This window comes from Hemitrygon akajei, unplaced genomic scaffold (genome assembly GCF_048418815.1).
Source record: "Hemitrygon akajei unplaced genomic scaffold, sHemAka1.3 Scf000076, whole genome shotgun sequence".
Taxonomy (NCBI): domain Eukaryota; kingdom Metazoa; phylum Chordata; class Chondrichthyes; order Myliobatiformes; family Dasyatidae; genus Hemitrygon; species Hemitrygon akajei.
In genome coordinates this window covers 3,985,350-4,010,807 of record NW_027331962.1, presented here as the reverse complement: position 1 = coordinate 4,010,807, position 25,458 = coordinate 3,985,350, and the positions used below count along the sequence as shown (strand labels likewise).

The 25,458-nt window shown below is 43.5% G+C and overlaps 1 protein-coding gene across 1 annotated transcript in view; it reads right to left on the bottom strand.

Moving 5' to 3' along the window:
• Positions 1-24,652, bottom strand: part of LOC140722390 (uncharacterized) — a 62,683-nt gene extending 38,031 nt beyond the window's left edge. Inside the window, exons 1-5 of the mRNA XM_073037141.1 lie at positions 24,599-24,652; positions 18,776-18,872; positions 16,511-16,798; positions 14,850-15,016; positions 9,131-9,228 (exon numbers count right to left, since the gene is read on the bottom strand). Coding sequence (XP_072893242.1) covers positions 9,131-9,228; positions 14,850-15,016; positions 16,511-16,798; positions 18,776-18,872; positions 24,599-24,652 — 704 coding nt within the window. The remainder of the gene's footprint in view (positions 1-9,130; positions 9,229-14,849; positions 15,017-16,510; positions 16,799-18,775; positions 18,873-24,598) is intronic.
• Positions 24,653-25,458: the final 806 nt, after the last annotated feature.

Below are 25,458 nucleotides of genomic sequence, written 5' to 3'. Positions count from 1 at the left end.
ACTATATTTATTGGCCAAATCTCAAATAATAACGAGGCCGCCTACAGAGAAGAAGTCACCACCCTGACACAATGGTGACAAGAAAACAACTTCTCCCTCAATGTCGCAAAAACAAAGGAGCTGGATGTAATGTTGCAAAGACAAGAGGAATGGAGACGAGCTAACCCCTATTGACATCAATGGATGTGGGGTTGAGAGAGTGAACAGCTTTAAGTTCCTCGGCATTCACATCACTGAGGACCTCACGTGTCTGTACACATCAATTGTGTGGTGAAAAAAGGCACAACAGCACCTCTTTCACCTCAGATAGAACCATAGAACATTACAGCACAGAAACAGGCCTTTTGGCCCTTCTTGGCTGTGCCAGACCATTTTTCTGCCCAGTCACACTGACCTGCATCTGGCCAATATCCCTCCATACACCTCTCATCCATATACCTGTCCAAGTTTTTCTTAAATGTCAAAAGTGAGCCCGCATTCACCACTTCATCTGGCAGCTGATTCCACACTCCCTCCACTCTGTGTGTGAAGAAGCACCTTCCCCAATGTTCCCTTTAAACTTTTCCCCCTTCACCCTTAACCCATGACCTCTGTTTTTTTTTCTCCCCTAGCCTCAGTTGAAAAAGCCTGCTCGTATTCCCTCTATCTATACCCATCATGATTTTATATTTCTCTATCAAATCACCTCTCATTCTCCTACATGTCAGGGAATAAAGTCCTAACCTATTCAAACTTTCCCTGTAACTCAGTTTCTCAAGTCCCGGCAACATCTTTGTAAACATTCTCTGCACTCTTTCAACCTTATTAATATCCTTCCGGTAATTAGGTGACCAAAACTGCATACAAGACTCCAAATTCGGTCTCAACAATGTCTTATACAACCTCACCATTACATTCCAACTCTTATACTCAGTACTTTGATTTATAAAGGCCAATGTACCAAGAGCTCTTTTTCCGACCCTATCTACTTGTAATGCCACTTTTAAGGAATTATTTATCTGTACTCCCAGATCCCTCTGTTCTACTGCCCTCCTCAGTGTCCTACCATGTACCTTGTATGTTCTAACTTGGTTTGACCTTCCGAAGTGCAATACCTCACACGTGTCCGCATTAAACTCCATCTGCCGTTTTTCAGCCCATTCCTCCAACTGGTCTAAATCCCTCTGCAAGCTTTGAAAACCTTCCTCACTGTCCACTACACCTCCAATTTTTGTATCATCAGCAAATTTGATGATCCAATTTGCCACATTCTCATCCAGATCATTGATATAGATGACAAATAAAAATGGACCCAGCACTGATCCCCGTGGCACACGACTAGTCACAGTCCTCCACTCAGAGTAGCAGTCCTCCACTACCACTCTCTGGCTTCTCCCATTGAGCCAATGTCTAATCCAATTTACTGCCTCTCCATGTATACCTAGCGACTGAATCTTCCTAACTAACCTCCCATGCGGGACCTTGTCAAAGGCCTCACTGAAGTCCATGTAGACAACATCCACTGCCTTCCCTTCATCCACTTTCCTGATAACTTCCTCGATTAACTCTAATAGATTGGTTAAACATGACCTACCACGTGCAAAGCCATGCTGACTGTTTCTAATAAGTCACTGTCTATCCAAATACCTGGAGATCCTATCTCTTAGTATTCCTTCCAATAATTTACCTACTACCGATGTCAAACATACTGGACTATACTTTCCCGGATTACTTCTTGAGCCTTTTTTAAATAACGGAACTACATGAGCTATCCTCCAATCACTTGGCACCTGACGCATGGATATCGACATTTTAAATATTTCTGCCAGTGCCACTGCAATTTCAACATTAGTCTCCTTCAAGGTCCAAGGGAATACCCTGTCAGATCCTAGGGAATTATCTGCTCTGATTTGCATCAAGACAGCAAGCACCTCCTTCTCTTTAATCTGTATAAGTTCCATGACCTCCCTACATGTTTGCCTTGTTTCCTTAGACTCCATTCCAGTTTCCTCATTAAATAAAGATGCAAAAAATCCATTTAATATCTCTCCCATTTCATCTGGTTCCATACACAGCCGACCACTCTGATATTCAAGAGGATCAATTTTATCCCTTACTATTCTTTTGCTCTTAACATACCTGTAGAAGCTCTTAGGATTATCCTTTACCCTGACTGCCAAGGCAACCTCATGTCTTCTTTAGATAGATAGATAGATAGATAGATAGATAGATAGATAGATAGATACTTTATTCATCCCCATGGGGAAATTCAACTTTTTTTCCAATGTCCCATACACTTGTTGTAGCAAAACTAATTACATACAATAGCAATCCTGATTTATTTATTAAGTATTTTCTTACTCTTTTTGATTCTCCTCAAGCATCTTATTTCCTCCTTGTTGCCTGTACATGTTATATATCTCTCTCTTCTTCTTTATCAGAGTTCCAATATTCCTCGATAGCCAAGGCTCCTTATTCTTATTCATTTTGCCTTTAACCCAGACAGGAACATACAAACTCTGCACTCTCAAAATTTCTCCTTTGAAGGTCTTCCACTTACCAATCACATCCTTGCCAGAGAACAACCTGCCCCAATCTACGATTTTTAGATCTCTTCTCATTTCTTCAAACTTGGCCCTTTTCAGACTTAGAACGTCAACCCGAGGACCAGATCTATCTTTATCCATGATTAAGTTGAAACTAATGACGTTATGATCACTGGAACAAAAGTGTTACCCTACACACTGTTCCATCACCTGCCCTAACTCATTTCCTAATAGGAGATCTAATATTGCATTCTCCCGAGTTGGTACAGCTATATATTGAGTCAGAAAACATTCCAGAACACATTTTACAAACTCTAACCCATCTAGACGTTTAACAGTATGGGAGTCCCAATCAATGTGTGGAAAATTAAAATCCTCTACAATCACAGATTTCTGTCTCCTGCAGTTGTCTGTTATCTCTTTGCAGATTTGCTCCTCCAATTCTCGCTGACTATTGGCTAGTCCATAATACAACCCTACTAATGTGGTCATACCTTCCTGTTTCTCAGCTCCACCCATATGGCCTCAGTAGACAAGCCATCTAATCTGTCCTGCCGAAGCACTGCTGTAATATTTTCCCTGACTAGCAAAGCCACCACCCACCCTTCATCCCTCTGTCTCTATCACGTCTGAAACATTGGAACCCTGGAACACTGAGCTGCCAGTCCTGCCCCTCCTGTAGCCAAGTTTCAGTAATGGCTATGATGTAATAATTCCACGTGTCAATCCAGGCACTCAGCTCATCTGCCTTTCTCACAATACTCCTCACATTAAAATATACACACCTCAGAAGATTGTTACCACCACATCCAACCTTACTATTTATGACTTTGCATGAACAACTAACATCATTTATTTTTACCCTCGTTCCACTATCTACTCTGGCACTCTGGTTCCCATCCCTCTGCCAATCTAGTTTAAACCCTCCCCAATAAAACTAGCAAACCTCCCTGCAGGTATATTGATCCCCTTGTAGTTCAGGTGTAACCCGTCTCTCTTGTACAGGTCCCACCTGCCCCTGAAGAGGTCCCGATGATCTAGAAATCTGAAACCCTGCCCCCTACACCAGTTTATCAGTCACGTGTTCATCTGCCAGAGCATCGCACTCTTACCCTCACTGGCACGTGGTACAGGCAGCAATCCGGAGATTACTACCCTCGAGGTCCTGTTTTTCAACTTCCTACCAAGCTCTCTGTACTCACTCTTCAGGACATCCTGACTCTTTCTACCTGTGTCTTTGGTACCGATGTGTACCACGACATCTGGCTGATCACCCTCCCACCACAGAATGCTGTGCAGGCGATCAGAGACATCCCTGACCATGGCACCCGGGAGGCAACAAACCATCCGGGAGTCTCTGTCACAACCACAGTATCTCCTGTCTGAACACCTGACTATGGAGTCCCCTATCACTACCGCTCTCCTCTTCCTCCTCCCTCCTTTCTGCACTGCAGAACCAGACTCAGTGCCAGAGACCTGGCTGCCGCAGCTTGTCCCAGGTAAGCCATCCTCCCCCCGCAACAGTATCCAAATTAGTATACCTATTTTAGAGGGGAATGGCCACAGAAGAACCCTGCATTAACTGCCCTTTCCCCTTCCCTTGCCCGACGGTAACACAATTACCTGTGCCCTGTTTCTTAGGAGTAACTACCTCCCGGAAGTTACTATCGATAAACTGCTCAGTCTCCCGAATGATCCGGAGGTCATCCAGCTCCTGCTCCAGTTCCCTAATGCGGTCTGTTAGGAGCTGCAGCTGGATGCACTACTTGCAGGTATCGTTGTCAGGGACACTGGATGTCTCCCTGACTTCCCACATCCTGCAAGAGGAGCATTCCGACATCCTGCCTGGCATATTCTCTAGTCTGAACAAAAAAAAAGAAAAACAGAAAAACAGATGGTTGAGATGGTTGAGGACGGTTGGGATGGGCCCCTAAATGCTAACAATTTTCTATAGGGGCACAATTTTGTGCATCCTGACTGGCTGCATCACTGCCTGGTATGGGAACTGTACTTCTCTCAATCGCAGGACTCTGCAGAGAGTGGTGCGGACAGCCCAGTGCATCTGTAGATGTGAACTTCCTACTATCCAGGTCATTTCAGAGATAGGGGGTAAAAAGGGCCCGAAGGATCATTCTGGACCCAAGTCTCACCAACCACAAACTGTTCCAGCTGCTATCATCCGGGAAATGGTACCGCAGCTTAAAAGCCAGGACCAACAGGCTCCGTGACAGCTTCTTCCACCAGGCCATCAGACTGATTAATTCATGCTGTTACAATTCTATTTCCACAATTGTATACATAAATACAGACTCACTGCACACACTTTACTGTAATCGTGCTGCTGGCGCAGAAAAACAATTTTCACAACATGTGTCCATGATTTTAACCCTGATCCTGTAAATTTTTATCTGGCTGTTGTCTCATTTTTTAGATCTGTTATTCATCATCCTCATACTGTCCTCGTTCATATCAATCCAAGTGCGCTCCAGTGCACATGGGGTTTTCCAGAAATTGCTATTTAAGTTCTTATTGTTTTGCATATTTTCCAGATCTGTTTCAGACCAGGGTATTTTACCAAAATTATACATCAATATGGGCACAGTGAGTGTTTACTACCTTCGTTATATTTTTACTGTTCAGCTCTGCTTGGCAGATTTTCTTGATCCTTGATGTAAATTCAAAGTTTGTTCAGCCTTGCAGTAAATTCAGATTTTCTTCAGCCTTGAAGTAAATTTTGTTGGAAGGTTTTCCTTTATCACACTATTGTCTATTTTCTTTGCTTGTTGATATCCTAAATATACGTTTCATATTCTGTTGCATTGTATCCTGATGCTCTGTTTGAAATTCTACCGGCTCTATTGCACTTTTCTTTATGTTTAATCATGTTCTGTACTTTCCTAGTCTAAAGTTCAAGCTTATATATTTGGAAATTAGTTCCATTATTTGAATTATTTGTTTCAGCTTTACTGATGCAAGAGCAAATAATTTCAAATCATCAATGTATAGCTGTGTCAAGGTATAATTCGTATTTTTTTCTGATTAGATACCTGATTTTTGTCTGTTCCAGTAAATTATGAGTGGGCTTAAAGCTACACAAAACCATAGTGGGCTTAGTGAGTCGCTCTGGAAAATCCCTCCATTTAATTTGATAGTGGTCGTTGTTCCTCTGTGGTTGTTAATAGGATGATTATTTTACGCGAATTCTTCATCAGTTGTAGAAATTTCACAAATATTGTATGAATTTTATATATATTTAGAACTTCTCTTAAGCACACGAGGAACAGAATCAGATGTGGTTTTTGTTTTGATTGACAATATAACACTGAAAGTTTTCTGCTTTCCACAGGGTTTGAAATAGAATTACATAATCTGTTATCTGTTGTTGAAACCTGAATGGTATATTGTCTGCTCTGCTGTGAGTATATTGTGGTTATCTAAGTTGTTACCTGAGTTGTTATTAGTTACGAGATGTACGATGCTATAATTTTAGATATAAAATTGTCTTATTATTATTAAGAGCCAACAATAACATAGTAGGTGACCATTTAGTAGTCTTATAAATGCAGAATAAAGTTGTCGTTGAGACTGGTGGTACATACCTTCTGCCTTTTATATGTTCTGCCCCATGGGAGAAGGACGGAGAGGATGTATGAGGTGGTTTGGGGTTCAGTAGCAATTCTTTGTGTCGGGTTTGTGTCTTGCCAGCTTAATTGAGTTCCTCCAGAAGGTGACAAAGGTGATGGATGCAGTTACACATGGATATTGTCTACTTGTATATTGGTAGAGTGTTTGACAAAGTCCCACATGGGAGGCTCATACAGAATATTTACATGCTTGAGAACTGTGGGGAACTGTCCTGGCTGCCGGGGACACAAACTGGGAGAAATGTCTTAGCTGGCGGGTGGTTAATCTGTGAAATTATTGTCATAGACGGCTGAGGAAGACACTTCATTGGATATATTTAAAATGCAGGTTGATATGTTCCTGATTAGGAAGAGTGTCAACGTTTACTGGGATAATGGGGTAGAGAGGAACTGAAGAGCAAATTCACTGAGCCGAATGGCTTAATTCTGCTACTAGGTCTTATGGTTTTAAGGAGCATCTGGAGTATTGTGTTCACTTCTGATTGTCCAGGTCTTGGAAGGATTGGAGAGGGTGCAGAACAGGTTCATCAGGATGTTGCCTGGATTCGGTGACATGTGCTACAAGTAGAGGTTTGATAAACCTGGTTTGTTTATTCTGGAGTTAGAATAGAGATCTGACTGAGGTGTACAAGTTTGAGAGATATGAGTCTGGGTCGACAGCCTGTATTTTGTTTGTTACTTATTTTACATCTGACTGTTGTCTGATACCAGAGGGCATTTGATTAAGGTGATATGGGGTAAATTTACAGCAATTGTGGGTAGTTTTTTTAACAGAGTTCTGGGTGCCTGGAATTTACTGTCTGGGTCAACATGGCTTTGTGAAGGGAAGGTCGTGCCTCACGAGGCTAATTGAGTTTTTTAAAGCGGTAACAAAAAGCAATTGATGAAAGTACGGTAGTAGATGTGGTCTAGATGGATTTTAGCAAGGCATTTGACAAGGTCCCTCACGAGAGACTCATCCAGAAAATCATGAGGCACGGGATAAGTGGAACCTTGGCTGTTTGGATAAATAATTGTCATACAGGAAGAAAGCAGAGGGTAGTAGTGGAAGGAAAGTATTCTGCCTGGATGTCGGTGACTAGAGGAGTGCCGCAGGGATCTGTCCTGGGACCCCTGCTATTTGTGATTTTTATAAATGACCTGGATGTAGAGGTGGAAGAATGGGTGAGTAAATTTGTGGATGACATGAAGATTGGATGAGTTGTGGATGGAGCTGTAGGTTGTCGAAGGTTACAAGAGGATATAGACAGGGTGCAGATTTGGGCAGAAAAGTGGCAGATGGGGTTCAATACGGATAAGTGTGAAGTGATGCATTTTGGAAGGACAAACCAGAATGCTGACAACAAGTTTAATAGTTGGTTACTTAAGAGTGTGGATGAACAGAGGGACCTTGGGGTTCAAATCCATATATCCCTTAAGGTCGCGGCACGGGTTGATAGGATAGTTAAGAACTCCTATGGGATGCTAGGTTTCATTAATAGGGGGATTGAGTTCAAGAGTAGAGAGGCCAAGTTGCAAATCTACAAACTCTGGTGAGACCGCACTTAGAGTATTGTGTTCAGTTCCGGTCACCTCATTATAGGAAGGATGTGGAAGCTATGGAGAGGGTGCAGAGGAGATTTACCAGGATGTTGCCTGGTTTGGAGAACCAGTCATGTGAAGCAAGGTTAGCAGAGCTGGAACTTTTCTCCTTGGAGCGTAGAAGGATGAGAGGGCACTTAATAGAGGTCTAAAAAATTATGAGAGGCATAGATAGGGTGGATTGCTAGAACCTGTTTCCCAGGGCACCAACAGCAAACATTAGAGGGCATATGTACAAAGTTAAGGGAGGGAAGTTTAGGAGAGACATCAGGGGTAAGTTTTTACAGAGGGTTGTGGGTGCCTGGAACAACTTGCCAGGGATGGTGGTGGAGGCTAAAACATTAAGGGTATATAAGAACCTCTTGGAAAGGCACATGGATGAAAGAAAAATAGAGGGTCACGGGGTAGTGTGGCTTTAGTACTCTTTTTAAAGGAATACATGGGTCGGCACAACATCCAGGGCGGAAGAGCCTGTACTGTGCTGTAGTATTCTAGTGTCTAGAGTCTAGTGACTAGGGTCATGTCGGAGGCAACTATGTTATAGATGCTCCTAGTTATACATGAATGTGCAGGAAATGCAAGGAAATGGTCAATAATATAAGAAAGGAGACCAAAGTATATTTTTTTTCTTTCCCAGATATATAAAGAGTGAAAAAAGGGAGAGGGTCGATATCGGACCACTAGAAACTGCTGTTGTAGTTGCAGTAACGGGTGAAAAGGAAATGCCAGACAAACTCTGTGGAAGTCACTAGCAGAATTCCAAAAGGTAAAGATCATCAGCAAATAGAATTGCGTGTAGTGCTATTACAAAGGAAAAGGGGCTTGGAAGATGAAAGGTCTGAAGATAGAAAAGTCACCTGGACTGGGTCATACAGTGTATCAGAAGCCTGCCTAGGGTGTGTTGGGATTCCCAGAGCGTTAGGACCTGGAGTGAAGGCTTCATCAGAACCAACAGCTGGATTAATAGAAAAATATATTGTAGAATATTCAGGCTGCAAACAGAGATTCTTTGAATTGTTACTTGAATCCAGAGATCAGCGAATGATTAATGGCGAATTTTGATTCCCAGGTTTTGCCAAGTCACAGACTAACAGTTGAGATGTGGTTTGAACTGTGCGTTTCATCACTCACCGATCAGTTGAGTGGGTAATTCCGATAAACCTTGGGCGATGTTCATGTATTCCTGTGAATCAGGGCCTGTTTAAATATTTAAAAAAACATCCATGGAAACAGAGCTAAAATAATTAAAATAACTGAAATGTTTATCTGAATGTGCCTTTGTGTTTAGTGCGTGTTTTTAACATACCGAGTTCCTGTATTTCCCTCAGTATTCTGTCCAACTTCGGTAATTCAGTCCTCCATGTCACAAAGGATTCCCACATCGCCCTTCGGGCCTGGAAGCCTTTGCCCATCACCAAACTGAGGAAGAGTCTGGAACTCTCTGCCCGGTTTCCCTTCTCTGTCAGCTCAGTGACTTTCTACAAAAGGAAACAATGGACTTATTGTGAAGCAGACAGACAGACATGGAGAATGTACAGGAAAGTATCTGTTCATGGCCCCGGTAGCTTCAAAACAGATGCAGTCACTGGGCTGTTGCCTCATCCTCTCTGGGTTCAGTCATTAACAGAGAAACAGTAACTGAAGGAAATTCTAAATCAATAGTGTGTAAGAATAAGGATTTACTGACACCCTGCAGTAGATGCAATGTGATTAATTTCCTCGATCTGTCAATGTGCAGCATTACATCAACAAGATGTGACAACAAGAACGGAAGAGAGGGGAGAGAGAGAGCAAAAACAAATGGATGGCGGGCATCACTGAATCGTGGCTGACAAAAGTTTATAGTTGGGTGCTTAAATCCAAGGATAAATATTGTATCGAAAGGATACGCAGGTAGGTGAAAGTGTTGTGTCGAAACTGCTGTCATTAAAAATGAAAAGTCCTGAGAAAGAGGTGATGTCGGATTAGACGATGTGGATGTTAAGAAACTGTGTAGGTAAAATGACCCTGATGGAAATTATATACAGGCGTGTTAACAGTAGCCAGGATGTGGGCTACAAATTACAACGGGGGAGAGGAGAGGCATGGAAAAAGGTCAATGCTAAAATTGTCACGGGGAGTTTCAATATCCAGGTAACTTTGGAAAATCAGGTCGGTGCTGAATCCCAAGTGAGGGAATTTATAGAATGCCTATGAGATGGCTTTTGAGAGAAGCCTATGGTTGAGCCCACTATAGGAAAGGCAGATCTGGATTCTGTGTTGTGTATTGAACCAGATTTGATTAGGGAGCTTCAGCTAAAGAAACCCTTAAGAGGCAGTGATCATAAAATAGCAGAACTCAGCCAGCAGGTTGAAAGGGAGAAAGAAAAGTTAGAGGTATCAGTGCTACAGTAGAATAAAGGAATTACCTCGGCATGAGAGAGGAGCTGGGCAATAATAAATTCGAAAATGACACTAACAGGGGCAATGGCAGAGCAGGAATGGCTGAAGTTTCTCGGAGGACAAACAATCACAATGATGAAGAATTATTCTAAAGGGAGGATGATCAACCGTGGCTGACGAGGTAGTCAAAGCAGCAGAAAAGCAAAGGAGAGGGCACAGAGTATTACAAAATATAGTAGAAAGCTGGAGGACTGGGATGTTTCTACAAACCAACAGTAGGCAATTAAAAAGCCGTAAATAGAGAAAATATGAAATATGAAGGTAGGCTAGAGAATAATGTAAAATAGCTTACCAAAACGTCCATCTGATATATGAAGATTGAAAGAGAGGAGAGTGGATATTGGACCACCGGAAAATGACAGTGGAGAGGTACTGTCAGGGGACAAGGAAATGCCGGAAGGTATTGGTCGGCATTTTGCGTCAGTCCTCACTGTAAAAACACTAGAACGTGCCAGATATTTGAGAATGTCCGGTGGCAGAAGTGAGTGTATTTGCAATTATTGCGGAGAAGGCGCTTGGTAAGCTGAAAGTTCTGAAGATAGATGAGTCCAGATCAACTCACCCGATTGCTTCTGAAGGAGGAGGCTGAAGAGATTGTGGAGACATTAGTAATGATCGCTCAAGTATCACTAGATTTTGGAATGGTTCCGGAGGACTGATCATTTTAAACTATAGGCCAGTTAGTCTGATCAGCGTTTGGGAAGATGTCAGCAGTCGATAATTGAGGATAAGGTTTCGGGGTATTTGAACGCACATGATAAGGAAAAGGCCAACATCCATGGAAGGGAACCTTGCCTGACAGAACTGTTGGAATTTTTTGAGAGAACAGCATGCTGGGTCGACAACGGAGAGTCAGTGCAAGTTGTTTACTTGGACTTCCCGAGGACCTTTGACCAGGTGTCCCACATGACGCCGTTTAACAAGGGCCGACAGTAGGACAAGAAAGTCACTGGCATGGATAGAGGATCCAAGATTTTCTCCAGACAGATTTGTCTGACTGCCAGGAAGCACAGAGTGGGAACAAATAGGGCTTTCTCTGGTCGAATGTTGGTGACCAGACGTGTTCTGCAGTGGTTGGTTTTGGGACAGTTTCTTTTTCCGTTATGTCAATGAATTGTAGGCTTTATGGCCATTATTGTGGGCGTTACGAAGATATGGGGAGGGACGGGAAGTGTTGAGGAAGCAGGGATTTCGCGGGAGGACATGAACCTATGAAAAAATGGACACATCAGTGGCAATTGGAATGTAGTATAGTGAGGTACGTGGCCATATACTTTAGCAGAAATAATGAAGACGTAGACTATTTTTGAATCTAGGAGAAAATTCAGAAATCGGAGTTGTAAAGAGTCTCTGGAGACCTGGTGCAGGATTCCATGCAGTTTGAGTCTGTGTTCGGAAAGGCAAATACAATGCCAGCATTCATTTTGAGAGGATCAGAAGATAAGAACAAGCACTGGCCAGACCGCACTCGCATATTTTGATCCCCTGATCAGAGAAAATATGTGATGGCGTTGTGAAAAATCCAGAGAGGCATCTAAACGAACAGAACCAGTGACATTAAACCATATTTTGATGGGAATGGTTCCTGGATGCACCTGTACTGGCTGGAGTGTGGAAGGATGAGGGGGAATCTAATTGTAACCAGTGGAATATCGAAAGGCATTGAGAGGAGGTGGAGATGATGTTTCTAAGTGGGGGAGTCTAGAACCAGACGGAACAGCCTCAGATTAGAGGGACGTCCATTTAGAACAGAAATGAGGTGATTATTTAGCCAAGGAGTAGTGAAACTGCAGAATCCATTGGAACTGACAGCTGCGGAGACCAGGTCATTGAGTATATTTAAAACAGAGGTTGGTACCTTTTTGACTAGTCTGGTCAGCAAAGTTCACTGGGCGAAGGCAGGAGAATGGGGTTGAGAGGTGTAGTAAACCACCTATGATGTAATGGTGGAGCAGAATCGATGGGCCTAATGGCCAATTGTGCTCTGATGCTTTATGGTCTTATGATGTGTAAAGACAAAAGAAGATTAAGGAATGTCAGTGCGGCTATCTTATAATGGAGATGGTTACTGCCTGGCACTGATACCGTAAAATGGTAATGACTTTCTGAATGCAGGCATGGGTTTCCTGAGTAACTGAGGAATTATTAACTAAACATTGAATAGTCTTCAAGCAACACACACCTATGATGGAATTAAGGTAACTGAATATGGATGGGCTTAGGACATCGCTCTGAGAAATAAGAGAGGCAGCGTTTAAGGGTCGGCACAACATTGTGGGCTGAAGGGCCAGTACTGTGCTGTACTATTCTATGTTCTATGTTCTATGTTCTGGATCTGAATGATTGATCTCCTAGAACAGTTACCAGCAGGGAATTGGAAAGCTTTTCCATAACACGAATAATGGACAACAATTATGGAATAAATCAGCATAATTCCCTGATGGTCCACTGCACTGTAAAATAATCCATCAGTTTCACTGCTATCAGGTCTGAGGAGTTACAGTTGTGAAAGAAATTTAACCAGTAAAACAGACGTCCCCAGATGATGAATTTATAGATGAGCAAAATATTTACAGATTACCTCTTGCCTTTGGATAATGCCTGTGTGATTCATTACATATAACGCCAATGAATCCCAAAGAGAACAGAGTCACTGACGGGTGTAACGCACTTGATTTTCTAATACCACTCATTGCTGAATAGGTCAGATCTAGGACAAGACCATCTCTGTTTGTGAGCTCCAAGGAGAGGGACCTGAAATGGTGTGTCCCTGTCTCTCATTAGTCAGATATTCAGCAAGTTAGCAGATTTTTTTTGGTTTGTCCCTTCCCTTTCAGGAAAACCTATTGATCTCCTTCCCTTTCAGGACAACCTGTTGATTTTTTGGGATCGTGAGATATCAGCTAGATCACCAGATTTATGTTTTGTGCTTTCTTCTGCCCTTTTAGATCAAACTATTGATGTTTGTGGTCATAAGATATCAGCTTTGTGCGTGATCTTTCACATCTAATCAATCTCAGAGTTTTTCGAGGAAGTTACCAGGAAAGTTGATGAAGGCAAGGTTCTGGATATTGTCTACATGGACTTCAGCACGGTATTTGACAAGGTCCTGTATAGGAGGTTGGTCTAGAAGATTCAGTTGCTTAGCATTCAAGATAAAATAGTAAACTGGATTTGACAGTAACTTTTTTGAATGAATCCGGAGTGTCACTATAGACTGTTGCATTTCTGTTTGGCGCCTGTAACTTGTGCAGTGTCACGGGGATCGGTGCTGTGCCTGTTGTTGTTTATCATCTATATCAATGATCTGGATGAAATTACGGTTAACAGCATCAGCAAATTTGTTGATGACTCCAACATTGGGAAGGTGCAGTGGACAAAGAGGAAGAATACACGAGCTTGCAGTGAGATCTGGACCAACTGGAGAATGGGTTTTAAAGGGGCCGATGCAATTTAATGCAGACAGGTGGAAGATGTAGCACTTTGGATGGACCAATCAGGGTAGATCTTACAGAGAGACCGGTAGAGCAAAGTGATCTGGGAATACAGGTACATAAGCCATTGAAAGTGGCAGCAAATGTTGATAGGCTCTGAAAGAAAGTTTCTTAGCGCATTAACCTTGGTAAATGAAAATATCGTGTACGATATGATGTTGTATAAGACGTTGGAGAGGCCTAATTTGAATATTATGTGCAGTTCTGCACACCTACCTGCTGGACAGATGGAAATAAGTTTGAAAGATTACAGAAAAAACATTGCAAGGATGTTACCCGGACTGGAAGACATAAGTTATATGAAAAGAGTGAACTGATTAGGACTTTATTCATTGGAACATGAAAGATTGAGCGGAGATTTGATAGAAGTGTACACAATTACATTGGGATATAGATAGGATAAATGCAAGCAGGCATTTTGTACTGAGGTAAAGAGGTACTCCAACAAGAGGTTATCACTAAAGGGTGAAAGGTGAAAAGTTCAAAGGGTCCAAAGATGAAACCTGTTTACTCAGAGGGTGGTGAGAGTGTGAAACTAGCTAGCAGGGCAAGTAGTGCAAGTGGTTGAGAATTCTGAACAGATGCTTGCGTAATGAGCGTATAGAGCGCCATGGCCCGGTGCAGGTCAATGGGAATAAGTAGATTCTGTAGTCAGGCATGCAATAGATGGGCCAAAAGGCCTGATTCTGCACTGTACTTTGCTGTGACTATGACAAGTCAGCCACACATTGTTTGGGAACTCACGGAACCAAGACAAGCTGTGGTTAGCTGGTTTCCCTCCCTCAGGTACCGCAGTCAAGCCGGTTGGCCCAATTGACAGTTTAATACTCATCCTGGATTAATGAGATGAGGTGAAGCTACCCGACGGTTCAGCCAAGATTTGAAATTAGTTTCAGACCGAATGCCTTTTGGAAGTCCAGATATGCAGCCACTGCTCTTACTTCACACTGATAAATACAGCAGGTGATACAAGAAAAGGTGATGCTAAACCTGCAGTTCCCAGTGCTCCCCACCTTAAAAACTGAAACCAGATCTGCAAGAGACAAGTCAGTGATCAAAGTCTCCATTCCCAAGTGGATCTCCTAAAACGTGCAGGAGATTAATGTTGATTACTATTCCCTCTGATACCAGCAGATCAGTGACAATACACGAACTACACTCACCTCATTTTCTTCTCTACTGAAATGTCCCTCCTCTGTCAACATCAAACCCAGTCTCTCAACCTTTTCTTCAATTGCTTGTTTGAGTCTGTCTCTGTAGAACTTTGTCAGTTGGTACAGTCGATATTCCTCCCCCTGTGCCAGGAGTTCGGAGATTGTAAACTCTGGCTCTGTGAATATAAAAAGGAAAATGTTGGCTTGAACTCAGATATCCCTCGTCTCCACCGCTCTCACCCAACTCAACAAAAAAACCGTGTCTTGAACCTGCCTCCAGATACAAAATTGGATTAATTCTCCATCTCCAACACCATCACACTGAGCACGGAGTCCCCCTACGGCTGTGTGCACAGACCACTGCTGTTCACTCTGCTGACCCACGACTGTGCTGCAACACACAGCAAGAACGACGAGTCAGCTTACAGAGAGGAGGTGCAGCGGCTAACGGACTGGTGCAGAGCCAGCCGCCTGTCTCTGAATGTGATGAAAACAAATTTCTTGCTGTTCATCTAGCGGAGAATCTCACCTGGTCCCTCAACACCAGCTCCATAGCAAAGAAAGCCCAGCAGCGTCTCCACTTTCTGCGAAGGCTGAGAAAAGTGCATCTCCCACCCCCCATCCTCATCACATTCTACAGGGGTTGTATTGAGAGCATCCTGAGCAGCTGCATCATTGCCTGGTTCGGAAATTACACCATCTCAGATCGCAAGACCCTGCAGCGGATAGTGAGGTCAGCTGAGAAGATCACCGGGGTCTCGCTTCCCGCCATCACGGACATTTACACCACACGCTGCATCCGTAAACCCAGCAGCATTATAAAGGATCCATGCACCCCTCATACAATCTCTTCTCCCTCCTGCCATCTGGGAAAATGCACCGAAGCATTCGGGCTCTCACGACCAGACTATGTAACAGTTTCTTCCCCCAAGCTATCAGACTCCGCAATACCCAGAGCCTGGCCTGACACCTTACTGCCCTATTGTCACGTATATTATTTATTGTAATGTCTGCACTGTTTTGTGCACTTTATGCAGTCCTAGATAGGTGTGTAGTTTAGTGCAGTTGTTGTGTGTTTTTTTTTCTTTTCCTCTGTTGTTTTTTACGTAGTTCAGTCTAGTTTTTGTAATGTGTCATGTAACACCATGGTCCTGAAAAACGACTCATTTTTACTATGTACTGTATCAGCAGTTATGGTCGAAATGGCAATAAAAAAGTGACTTGACTTGACTTGAATGTAACACTTGCCTTAAAGCCTACCCAACAATGTTCTAGGCATTACGTAATAGAAGGACCACATTTAATATAAACCAGTCCATCCCCAATCCAACCCATTCACCTATTTACATTTGGATGGGCATAAACGTTGGGATTGTTGGTAATATTCGCTTCCCGGAGATACTCTCTCAATCCTGGCGAATACATTTCCCCTGATACACATCCCGGAAACACTCTCCTCATCTGGACAGCTGCATTTCCTCCAATTCACATCCTGAAAATCCTCAGAGCAGGTAGTACATTTCCTGTAGTGGGGTAACGACTGCCCAGTGCACCACATGTACCACACCCACACATTTTCCCTCTCCTCTGACCAACCCTCCAACAAGGCCTCACCTTTACCCTCCACCCTGCCGCATTCTGTGAGCACATCACACTCATATTTCACTCACCCGCTCCTTCTTGGGGACTTGACAGTTCTGTGTTCAATGAGCTTCCGAGCTGACAGGCAGTCGCCTCACTTGTGCCGGTTCCAGGGTCCTGATCGGTGTCTCTGACGCCACTGTCTCTGGGCTGAATTTTCTCCTCCTTCTCTGGGGCCGGACCGCATTCCATTGGGACATCACTCTCAATCTGACCCTGCTTTGGTACCTTGCTTCCCGTGTCCAGATCATCTTCGCTCGATGATCCGCCTGGTAAAAACCTCTTCAGTCGTTTCGCTACTCGTTTCCATTTCCTACCTGAAATAAGTGATGAATTGCAGGTTATAAGAGAATGATTTAGATCTGAGCAAAACTGATTCAGATTGCAATGGAGCCGAGTCTCTGGCTGACCAGATTTGGAGTGGAACTGTGCTGGTTAATGTGAACCGTACATCCTGTCAGGTGACCATCCCGATAAGCCGGTGACTGGACACATTTACTCCCAGTAAAATTGCACGATCGGCACAGTAATACTAAACACAGCAGTTGAATGCACGGATGACCACAGGATCATAATGCACAGGTGTCCGGTGATACTGGGAAATATCACTGTGATTATCTTCCACAAGCTAAAATCTCCCTCGGTCACTAACTGTCCAGTAGTCTGTGTCACACAAAGACCAGCAACGGGATTACACACGGTCCAGTCTGCTGGATCACACATTCTCCAGTTGCTTTGTCACACGATGGACTGGAGACTGGACAAGGGGACTGGAGTTGCTTTCTCCAGTCCCCTTGGTCACAGACTGACCATTCCCTTGAGACGCACGTCGTCCGGTCCCCTGGGTCGCAAGCTGACAATTCCCTTGAGATCGATGCTGTCCTCTCCCCTGGTTCCCATCTTATCCCCCACCTGCTGATCATCATGTAACAACTATGCATGTCATTGGCAAAGTCTTGGTTATAGAGCTTTGTGTGTAGTTGCAGTTGCTAATCTATAGGATGGAGGTGATGAAGCTGGAAAGTGTGAAGTGAAGAATGAACACTACAGTACTGGGCTAGGGTGTTGTTTTTTGTGTTATATGGTTGGGCTGGGACAGCTTGCCCTGGAGCTCAGGAGCTTGAAGGGAAACCTTACACACACACATACAGTAATCAGGGGTGCAGATAGGACAGATGGTCACAGTCTTTTTGCCCGGGTAAGGAGGTCTGAGACTCGAAGGCAGAGATTTAAAAGGGACCAAAGAGGCATTTTTCCAGGTGGTTGCTGATGGGTATAAATTACACGCATCCAGAGGAGGCCGCAAACACAAATAAAATTACAAAATTGAGAGCATGTGGGCAGGAAAAAGGGGAGAAGAAGTTTACGGGGGAAATTTGGGAAAACGGCAGGAAAATGGGACATTTAGATCAGCATGAATTATATGGGCCGAAAGACCCGTTTCCAGGCTGGAGCATCGTTTTTATTCCAGCTGGAATCTCAGATTTGAGCACAATCACAATGTCTACAGGTGACACAGACATTTGGTCATTGGTTATGCCGGGTTTCCCAGCCAAGATCCTGGGAATTTAAATTCAGGTAGAAGATCATATCAAGAGGGAAATATTTAGAAACTCAGGTTCACCATTTCTCCACAGCCCAGACATTCACTGGGGTGTTAAAACTCCGAAGCAGATCACAAATGTATCTACAATGAGCTGCCTCCTGTTCTTCAGCCATTCCCAGCACCGGCAATGATCTCCGCTCCGCTACAGAAAACAGATTTCGGTGACACCCCTCCTCCTTTGCGTAGCAGGCAAGAAAAACCAGGGGGGAGTTGGTAGCTTTCCTTCCAAAACCTGAAATGCTGTGTTATCATAGAATCTCGGAAATCCCGGAAATGCTCCTTTCATCTGCTTCTGAATTTTATAAATGAAAGTTGAGGATGTCTTACATATCAGGGCTTGTCTGGAGGTGAAACGGACCCTGACCCTGAACATTCACATAAACAACAAGATCGCTGTCACATTCCTGTCTGTGTTTCACCCACAACCACCTGATTCAGGAGCCCCTGCTCCTTTCACTCAGCTGAAGCTTTGTATGATGAGCGGAGTGATTCGACCATTACTGGTGTCAGGTCCCTGCGCTGGAACTGTTGGGTTGATCAATTACTGAAGGCCGCTTTACCAGTGGGATAAATGACACTGCTGGATGAAACTTTTCTATGCACTGTTAACGCCTCTGTCAGTTTTTTAATCTGAACTATTGTGTACAAATGCGACAAAAGTTTAATTCAAAGATTCCTGTGATCATACCTTTGTCCATTCTGAGTCTGACTGGCGATTGTTGATTGTCGTCGTCTTGATAACACTTTGGTTGCTTTGCAGGACAGCGCCACCTGCTGGCGAGGCTCTAAATTTCACAACAAGCAGACGGTGAGTCAGAGAGTGCGACTACTTTGCAAATATGACAGTATTTCCATCCCCTGTAGCATTTGGCATGGGGACCAAACATTCCCTGTTAGTAACCACTTCCACACCATATCTGTCCACTGATACCTGGCGCATCTACTGACAGAGTCACAGAGCAATAAAATCCAAATTCAGAGCGTTCAGCCCAACGAGACAATGCCAACCACAGTGCCCACTGAGATGGTCACAATTTCCTGTGATGGGGCCATCTCCCTTCTGGCCTTTTCACTCCATCTACACACCCCAACTGCTTTTTGAATTATGCAACTGCACCTGGCTCATCCACTTCCTCTGGCTGTTTCCTCCACATGATCCCCAACATCTGCATGAATCCGCTGCTGATCAGATTGGCTTTGCAATCTCTTTACCAGCCCCTGTCCATTTAGATCCCCTAGATGCTACGATAATCTTCTCTGTGAACAGCAACTACTAATGTTGTGCATTCTGCGAAATTACCAGTCAAGTAATCCTTGTGTAATCGGAACCAAATCATTGCTATGAAATAACAAATATCCAAGGTCCCAATTTGTAGCCTCGCGGCACACCGCTAATTACTCGCCTCCATTGCGAGGAGAAACCTTCAACCAGCACTCTTTGCTTGCTACCTTGAAGCTAATTTTGAATACATCCAATTTGCTCTCTCCGGACAGCATGGGACCTGATCATCGAGACCAAGCTGCCACGTGACACCTTGTCAAAGGCTTTGATGAAGTCCCATGCACAACGTCCATTGGAACATAACTTTGAATTTCCACCTCTGCTTAATGTCACCTTCACAGGTTCTGACAATGTAATTAGCAGAAAAGTACTTGATGAGGCCAAGGTATGTCAATGTAAATTATGGGTTGCCATGTGCTAGTTAGGACTGAATAAAATGCAGTGTTGGGATATTTTGCTTTATAAATGGTCTGTTCTCAGCAGAGGCCTACGCGACGATATATTCGAGGGTAAGTATATCACTGCAGATTGCAATAGCCAATGGGATCAAGGGCATGTTGCTGCAGTTCATGGTAATTCCACATTTCTACAATCACTACAACACGACACACTTGGGGCTTCTTATAAAGGGAGGAAATTGTCAACGCATTTTAAGATGATTATAACGTAACAAGGAAACATCAGAACTAACCAAAAGCTTCTTCAGATGATGCAGGACCTTCAAATGAGCAAACACTCAGAGAATGTGATTGACTGTAAAGAGCTGGGCTTCTGAAAGCACATTGCCAGATCTGGAGTGATTGCAACTGGGACTGACAGAGGAATTCCACCTATTTCGTACCTTCCTTTGTACACATATGTAATGTTTACAGGACCAGTGTTCGAGTGAATGAGACTCACCAAACTTTCTCCTGACTGAATCAATGAAAACTCTGAGTCAGAGGGTTCTCTTCAGTTGGTACTCTCACTCCTCGGGCTGGTTCACTTGTCGCTGTTCCCTCGTTCTCATTCGTGGCTTCTTTCCAGCTGTGGGCTTTTCTTCCAATAAATCTCTCACCGCAGGTCTAACTTTAACCAGAGAGATAATGAAGCACCTTAACAATACAAAGGGAAAAAAATATTTCTGCTCAATTTTTTCAAAAGCGAATCTCACTGAAATTTAAACGCTGAAGACAAATAAAAAGATCTCATGGAACAAATCTGTAATTGTCCCTCACACGTCACAAATCCTCATACGGGATATGAAGGACTCATCATTCAGTCATGATAAGATATCAGAGCAGAATGAAATGATTCAGTCCATCGAGTCTCCTCCATCATTCAATCATGGCTGATTTTTTTTCCGCCCCAATGCCATATTCCTGCGTCCTCTTATAAAGTGCTGGAAACTCGGTACATCAGATTGGATCTGTGGAACAAGACACTGTGGAAGACCCAGTATCAGAACTGGGATTATCCAGGATGATGCGTGATATGCTGAACGCTTAATTGCGCAATTTGGCCCAGATCTCATCCTTGCTCATACCTATAATGGGAGAGGTACTACACCCAGTGTTCAGAAAATGTAGTAAAAGTGATTATCGGGGCATTAATAGTGATATTTCGAGAAACGAAAACGAAAAGCTCTTGAATTTATAGTAAATAGACCTTCTATGTATTCGCTGCTCAACGTTAGTTCTGTATTGTTAAGCACTTGAGCCTCATTGCCTCACAGACCGCTCCCACGGACAAGGCGAAATAATTATTAATTTTTCTTGCGTTATTCATTACTATTTCCTGGATACCAGAGAGGCTCCCGGTGAAACTGTTTTGTCCACTCTATTGACTTTTAACATCTCCTCTATAACAGGAAGCACGATAATGTACCATATTCAATCGTGATTAATATGCATAGAATGTAACGTGGTTCGGTCTCCAATGTTCCCTCTAATTACTATTTTTGCAGCTACATGGATCAACCATTGCTCTGAGCCGGGAATTTTCACACGGACTGAGAAAAGCACAACATCGTAGATGAGTCCTCTTTTGTAAAATGCATCTATGAATATTTAAGGATGAAGACATACAAGAGAAAAACATTTTTTTATTTTCACACAGCCTCAAAAAAAGAACAACATCGTAGATATATCTTTTTTGTAATGTGTATCTAGGAATATTTAAAATGAAGACTGACAAGAAAGAAACATTAATTTGATTTAATGATTAATTAAAGGATAGGATTAAAATTCAGTACAAAAAAGAAAAACTGTCAGATTTCGTAAACGTTTTTCTGGCAGTGGTTAATTCCATCTGCGCTGCAACAAAGGCTCCGTTCGCGGGAGCATTTTGGTTCCGCAGACGCGCAGTTTAGAGGGAACAGTGACAGGTCTCTCTCTCCAGATTATCCCCACCTTATAACAGTGTTTTATCCACTGCCTTGACAGCGACAGCCTGTTGTTACAAACATGCAAATCGTCAATAATCAGGCCCAGATCTCATCCGTGTTCATATTCGAGATGGGCGAGGGTTTGCCTAAATGGGAAATGCACTAAATGGCCTCTTTGTTAGGTACAACTCTATACCAGCTCATTAATACGAATCTGTTAATCATCTGCCTGCAGCTCAAAGCATAAACACATTCAGGTATGGTCAACGAGTTCACTTGTTATTCAGGCCAAAAAACTGAATAGGAAATAAATGCGATGTAAGTGACGTTGACCGGAATATACACTGGAATTTAGAAGGATGAGAGGGGATCTGATTGAAACATATAAGATTATTAAGGGATTGGACACGCCAGAGGCAGGAAAATTGTTCCCGATGTTGGGGGAGCCCAGAATCAGAGGCCACAGTTTAAGGATAAGGGATAAGGGGTAGGCCATTTAGAACAGAGTTGAGGAAAAACCTTTTCACCCGGAGAGTTGTGGATCTATGGAATGCTCTGCCTCAGAAGGCAATCGAGGCCAATTATCTGGATGCTTTCAAGAAAGAGTTAGATAGAGCTCTTAAAGATAGCGGAGGTAAGGGATATGGGTAGCAGGCAGGAACAGGGTACTGATGGTGGATTATCAGCCATGATCACATTGAATGGCAGTGCTGGTTCGAAGGGCCGCACGGCCTACTCCTGCACCTATTGTCTATTGTCTGTTGACCGTGGAGTGATCGCTGGTGCCAGACCGGGTGGTCTGAGTGTTACGGAAACTGATCAGCAGCTTGGATTCTCAAGTATAAATCTCTCGGTTTACAGAGAATGGACCGGAAACAATCTAAAGGAACATCCAGCTCTAAAGGCCCCGTTAATGAGAGAGCTCAGTGAGATTGGCCAGACTGATTAAATCTGACAAGAAGGCAGCAAGAAATCCAGTAAGCATGCGCTCCAACAGCGGCGTGCAGAAGAGCATCACTGAACGCATAACCTTGGATTTGGACGGGGTGCAGCCGCAGTGAACCCCGAGCATTCACTCCGTGTCACATCATTAGGTACAGGGGTACATAAAAACGTACCCCCTGAGTGTAGACTTCCATACTTTTATCAACTGTCAGTGAGATTTATTACAGGAATTTTTATCCTAAATATCACTGCCGGATATATAAAGTTTTTGTTAAAAAAACACACAAACAGAATAAAACACACACATTCGTTAATCCGCGCAACCCTAAGGACAATATTGAACTGATAGAAACAAGAGCATTACTAGGGCGTAATAAAGCACCATAGCATTTCCCCTATGACCCTGTCCTTACCTGGTGCTGGACTCCTGATTCTGTTTCCAGCGAATCAGAACATCTGAATTTTATGGCGCTACCAGTAAGTGAACACACCCTGAGCAATGTTCAGTTGATAACACGCTCATAAACCTGAACTTCAGCCTATTCAGCATGTAACGCCACACCCTGTTCCACAACGCTTGTGTTAAACCACATAAAAGCTTAATTTCCATGAACAAGTCACTCTTACAAGCGGTCTGAACCAGAATTAATACTACAGTGCAAGCGGTGCAGTAATTTCCTCTCTCCAGAATACTTGATCTGCTCTGGAGAGGAATCGCAACCCGCATCCTGGCGTCGTCACTTCAATTTATTGTACCAGTTAGGGCCAGTTTACTGTCAGATTATAAACTCCAGCGACAGCTCAGGGCAAAGATCGCTGTGGGTTTATTGCACAGAGACAGCAGAAGGAAGGGCGCTCTCAACTCTGATGGAATATTACGTATTTGGAATAATGATCTCTTTTGAACAGGAGGCATTCCTTTTCTCCAGATTTAACTGTGCCCCCTCTGCCTGGAGAAGACTTCAAGGTCACCCTGTTTATAACGAGCCATCTTTAACAGTAGTCCGCAGTTGGATCATTGCAGTAATGGGCCGACTGGAGAGCAGCTGTCCCGAGATAACCATCTCCCAGAGATAACCACCGGTCAATGTCGACAGCAAGATATGGACGCCCTTCTCCTTCAGCTTATTGCTCACTTACTGGAAACAAGTTACCACATCAGAGTAGCAATCATATGGAATTATCATCATATCCCGCTGGCGAATTTGCCTGGCAACCCGTTTACTTCACACATACATCCAACAGCTTAGCACTTATTTTACAAGAACTTGTATCGTTCCTTGTCAGAGAACGATGGGTAAAAACATTAATTTCACTGCGTTTCTTCTCTGTCAGAGTGTGTTGCTGGTATGCTGAATTAGTAACAGGACATTCGCCCCCTCAGTCCTGTTCCGTCATTCTCTGTGATCTCAGTGACACATCCCTGCGACAGTCTGCAACGCTTCACTCCCTTGCCTGTCAAGAATCTCTCCGCTGCGGAATTAAACTCACTGAAAATAATCCCTGCTTCTCGTTTCCTTTGAGGAAGAGAATTCCAAACACACTCAAGTTCCACCACATAGAGTGTGGAATTAGTAACAGGGCATTCACTCCCTCAGTCCTGTTCCGCCATTCTCTATGATCACAGCTGGACTGAGATCTCAGTGACACATCCCTGCGACAGTCTGCAACATTTCCCTCCCTTGCCTGTCCGGAATCTGTGCCCTGCGGAAATTAAAACATTGGAAACACCAAACTCTGATTCTCATTTCCTTTGAAAACAGTTCCACCTCTTAACAATACCCTCATCTACCTTCACCTGTTACAGCTTCCCCTGGAACAGCAACTGATAGTATTGATACGGTAGAAAAACTAGAAATACTTGCCGTGACAAGTATTTAAAACACCATAACGCAGCCCAGTACAGTCCCTGTTCTTACCTGGTGCTGGACCCCTGAGTCTGGCTTCAGTGAATCCGAGTATCTGAATTTCATGTCACTAACAGTAAATGAACACACCCTGAGCAATGTTCAGTTGATAACACGCTCATAAACCTGAGCTTCAGTCTGTTCAGCATGTAACGCCACCCCTTGTTCCACAACGCTTGTGTTAAACCACACAAAGATTCACCTTGCTTGAATGAGTCTTTCTAACTTGTGGTCCGAAATAGAATTAATACTTCAGTGCGCGACATTTTACCACCTCCAGAGAGGAATCATAACCCGCATCCTGGTTCCGTTCGGTTGGTGCCGTCGCTTTGAGTTATTGTTCACCTTGGGACCAGTTTATTGTCAGATTAAAAACTCCAGCGACAGCTCAGGGCAAAGATCGCTGTGGGTTTATTGCACAGAGTGAGCAGAAGCAAGGGCGCTCTCAACTCTGATGAAATATTATGCATTTGGAATAATGTTCTCTTTTGATCAACGGACATTCCCTTTCTCCAGATTTAACTGTGCCCCCGTAGCCTGGACCTGCACTGATTTTAAGTTGGCCCATTGAAAAGCCATCTTTAACAGTTGCCCGCAGTTGTTACCTTTGCGTAATGGGCAATTGGGGAGCGGCTGTGCCGAGATTACCATCTCCCAGAGATAACAACCGGTCAAAGTCGACAGAAAGATTTTGATGCCCTTCTCCTTCAGTTTATTGTTCACTTACTGGAATTAAATTGCAGGATCACAGCGCCATCATATGAAATTTAGACCATTTCCTGCTGGTGAATTTGCCTGATATCGCATTTACTTTACACATACAGCAACCGTTTTTCATCAGTGAGTGATGGAAGAACTCGAAAAATTAAACT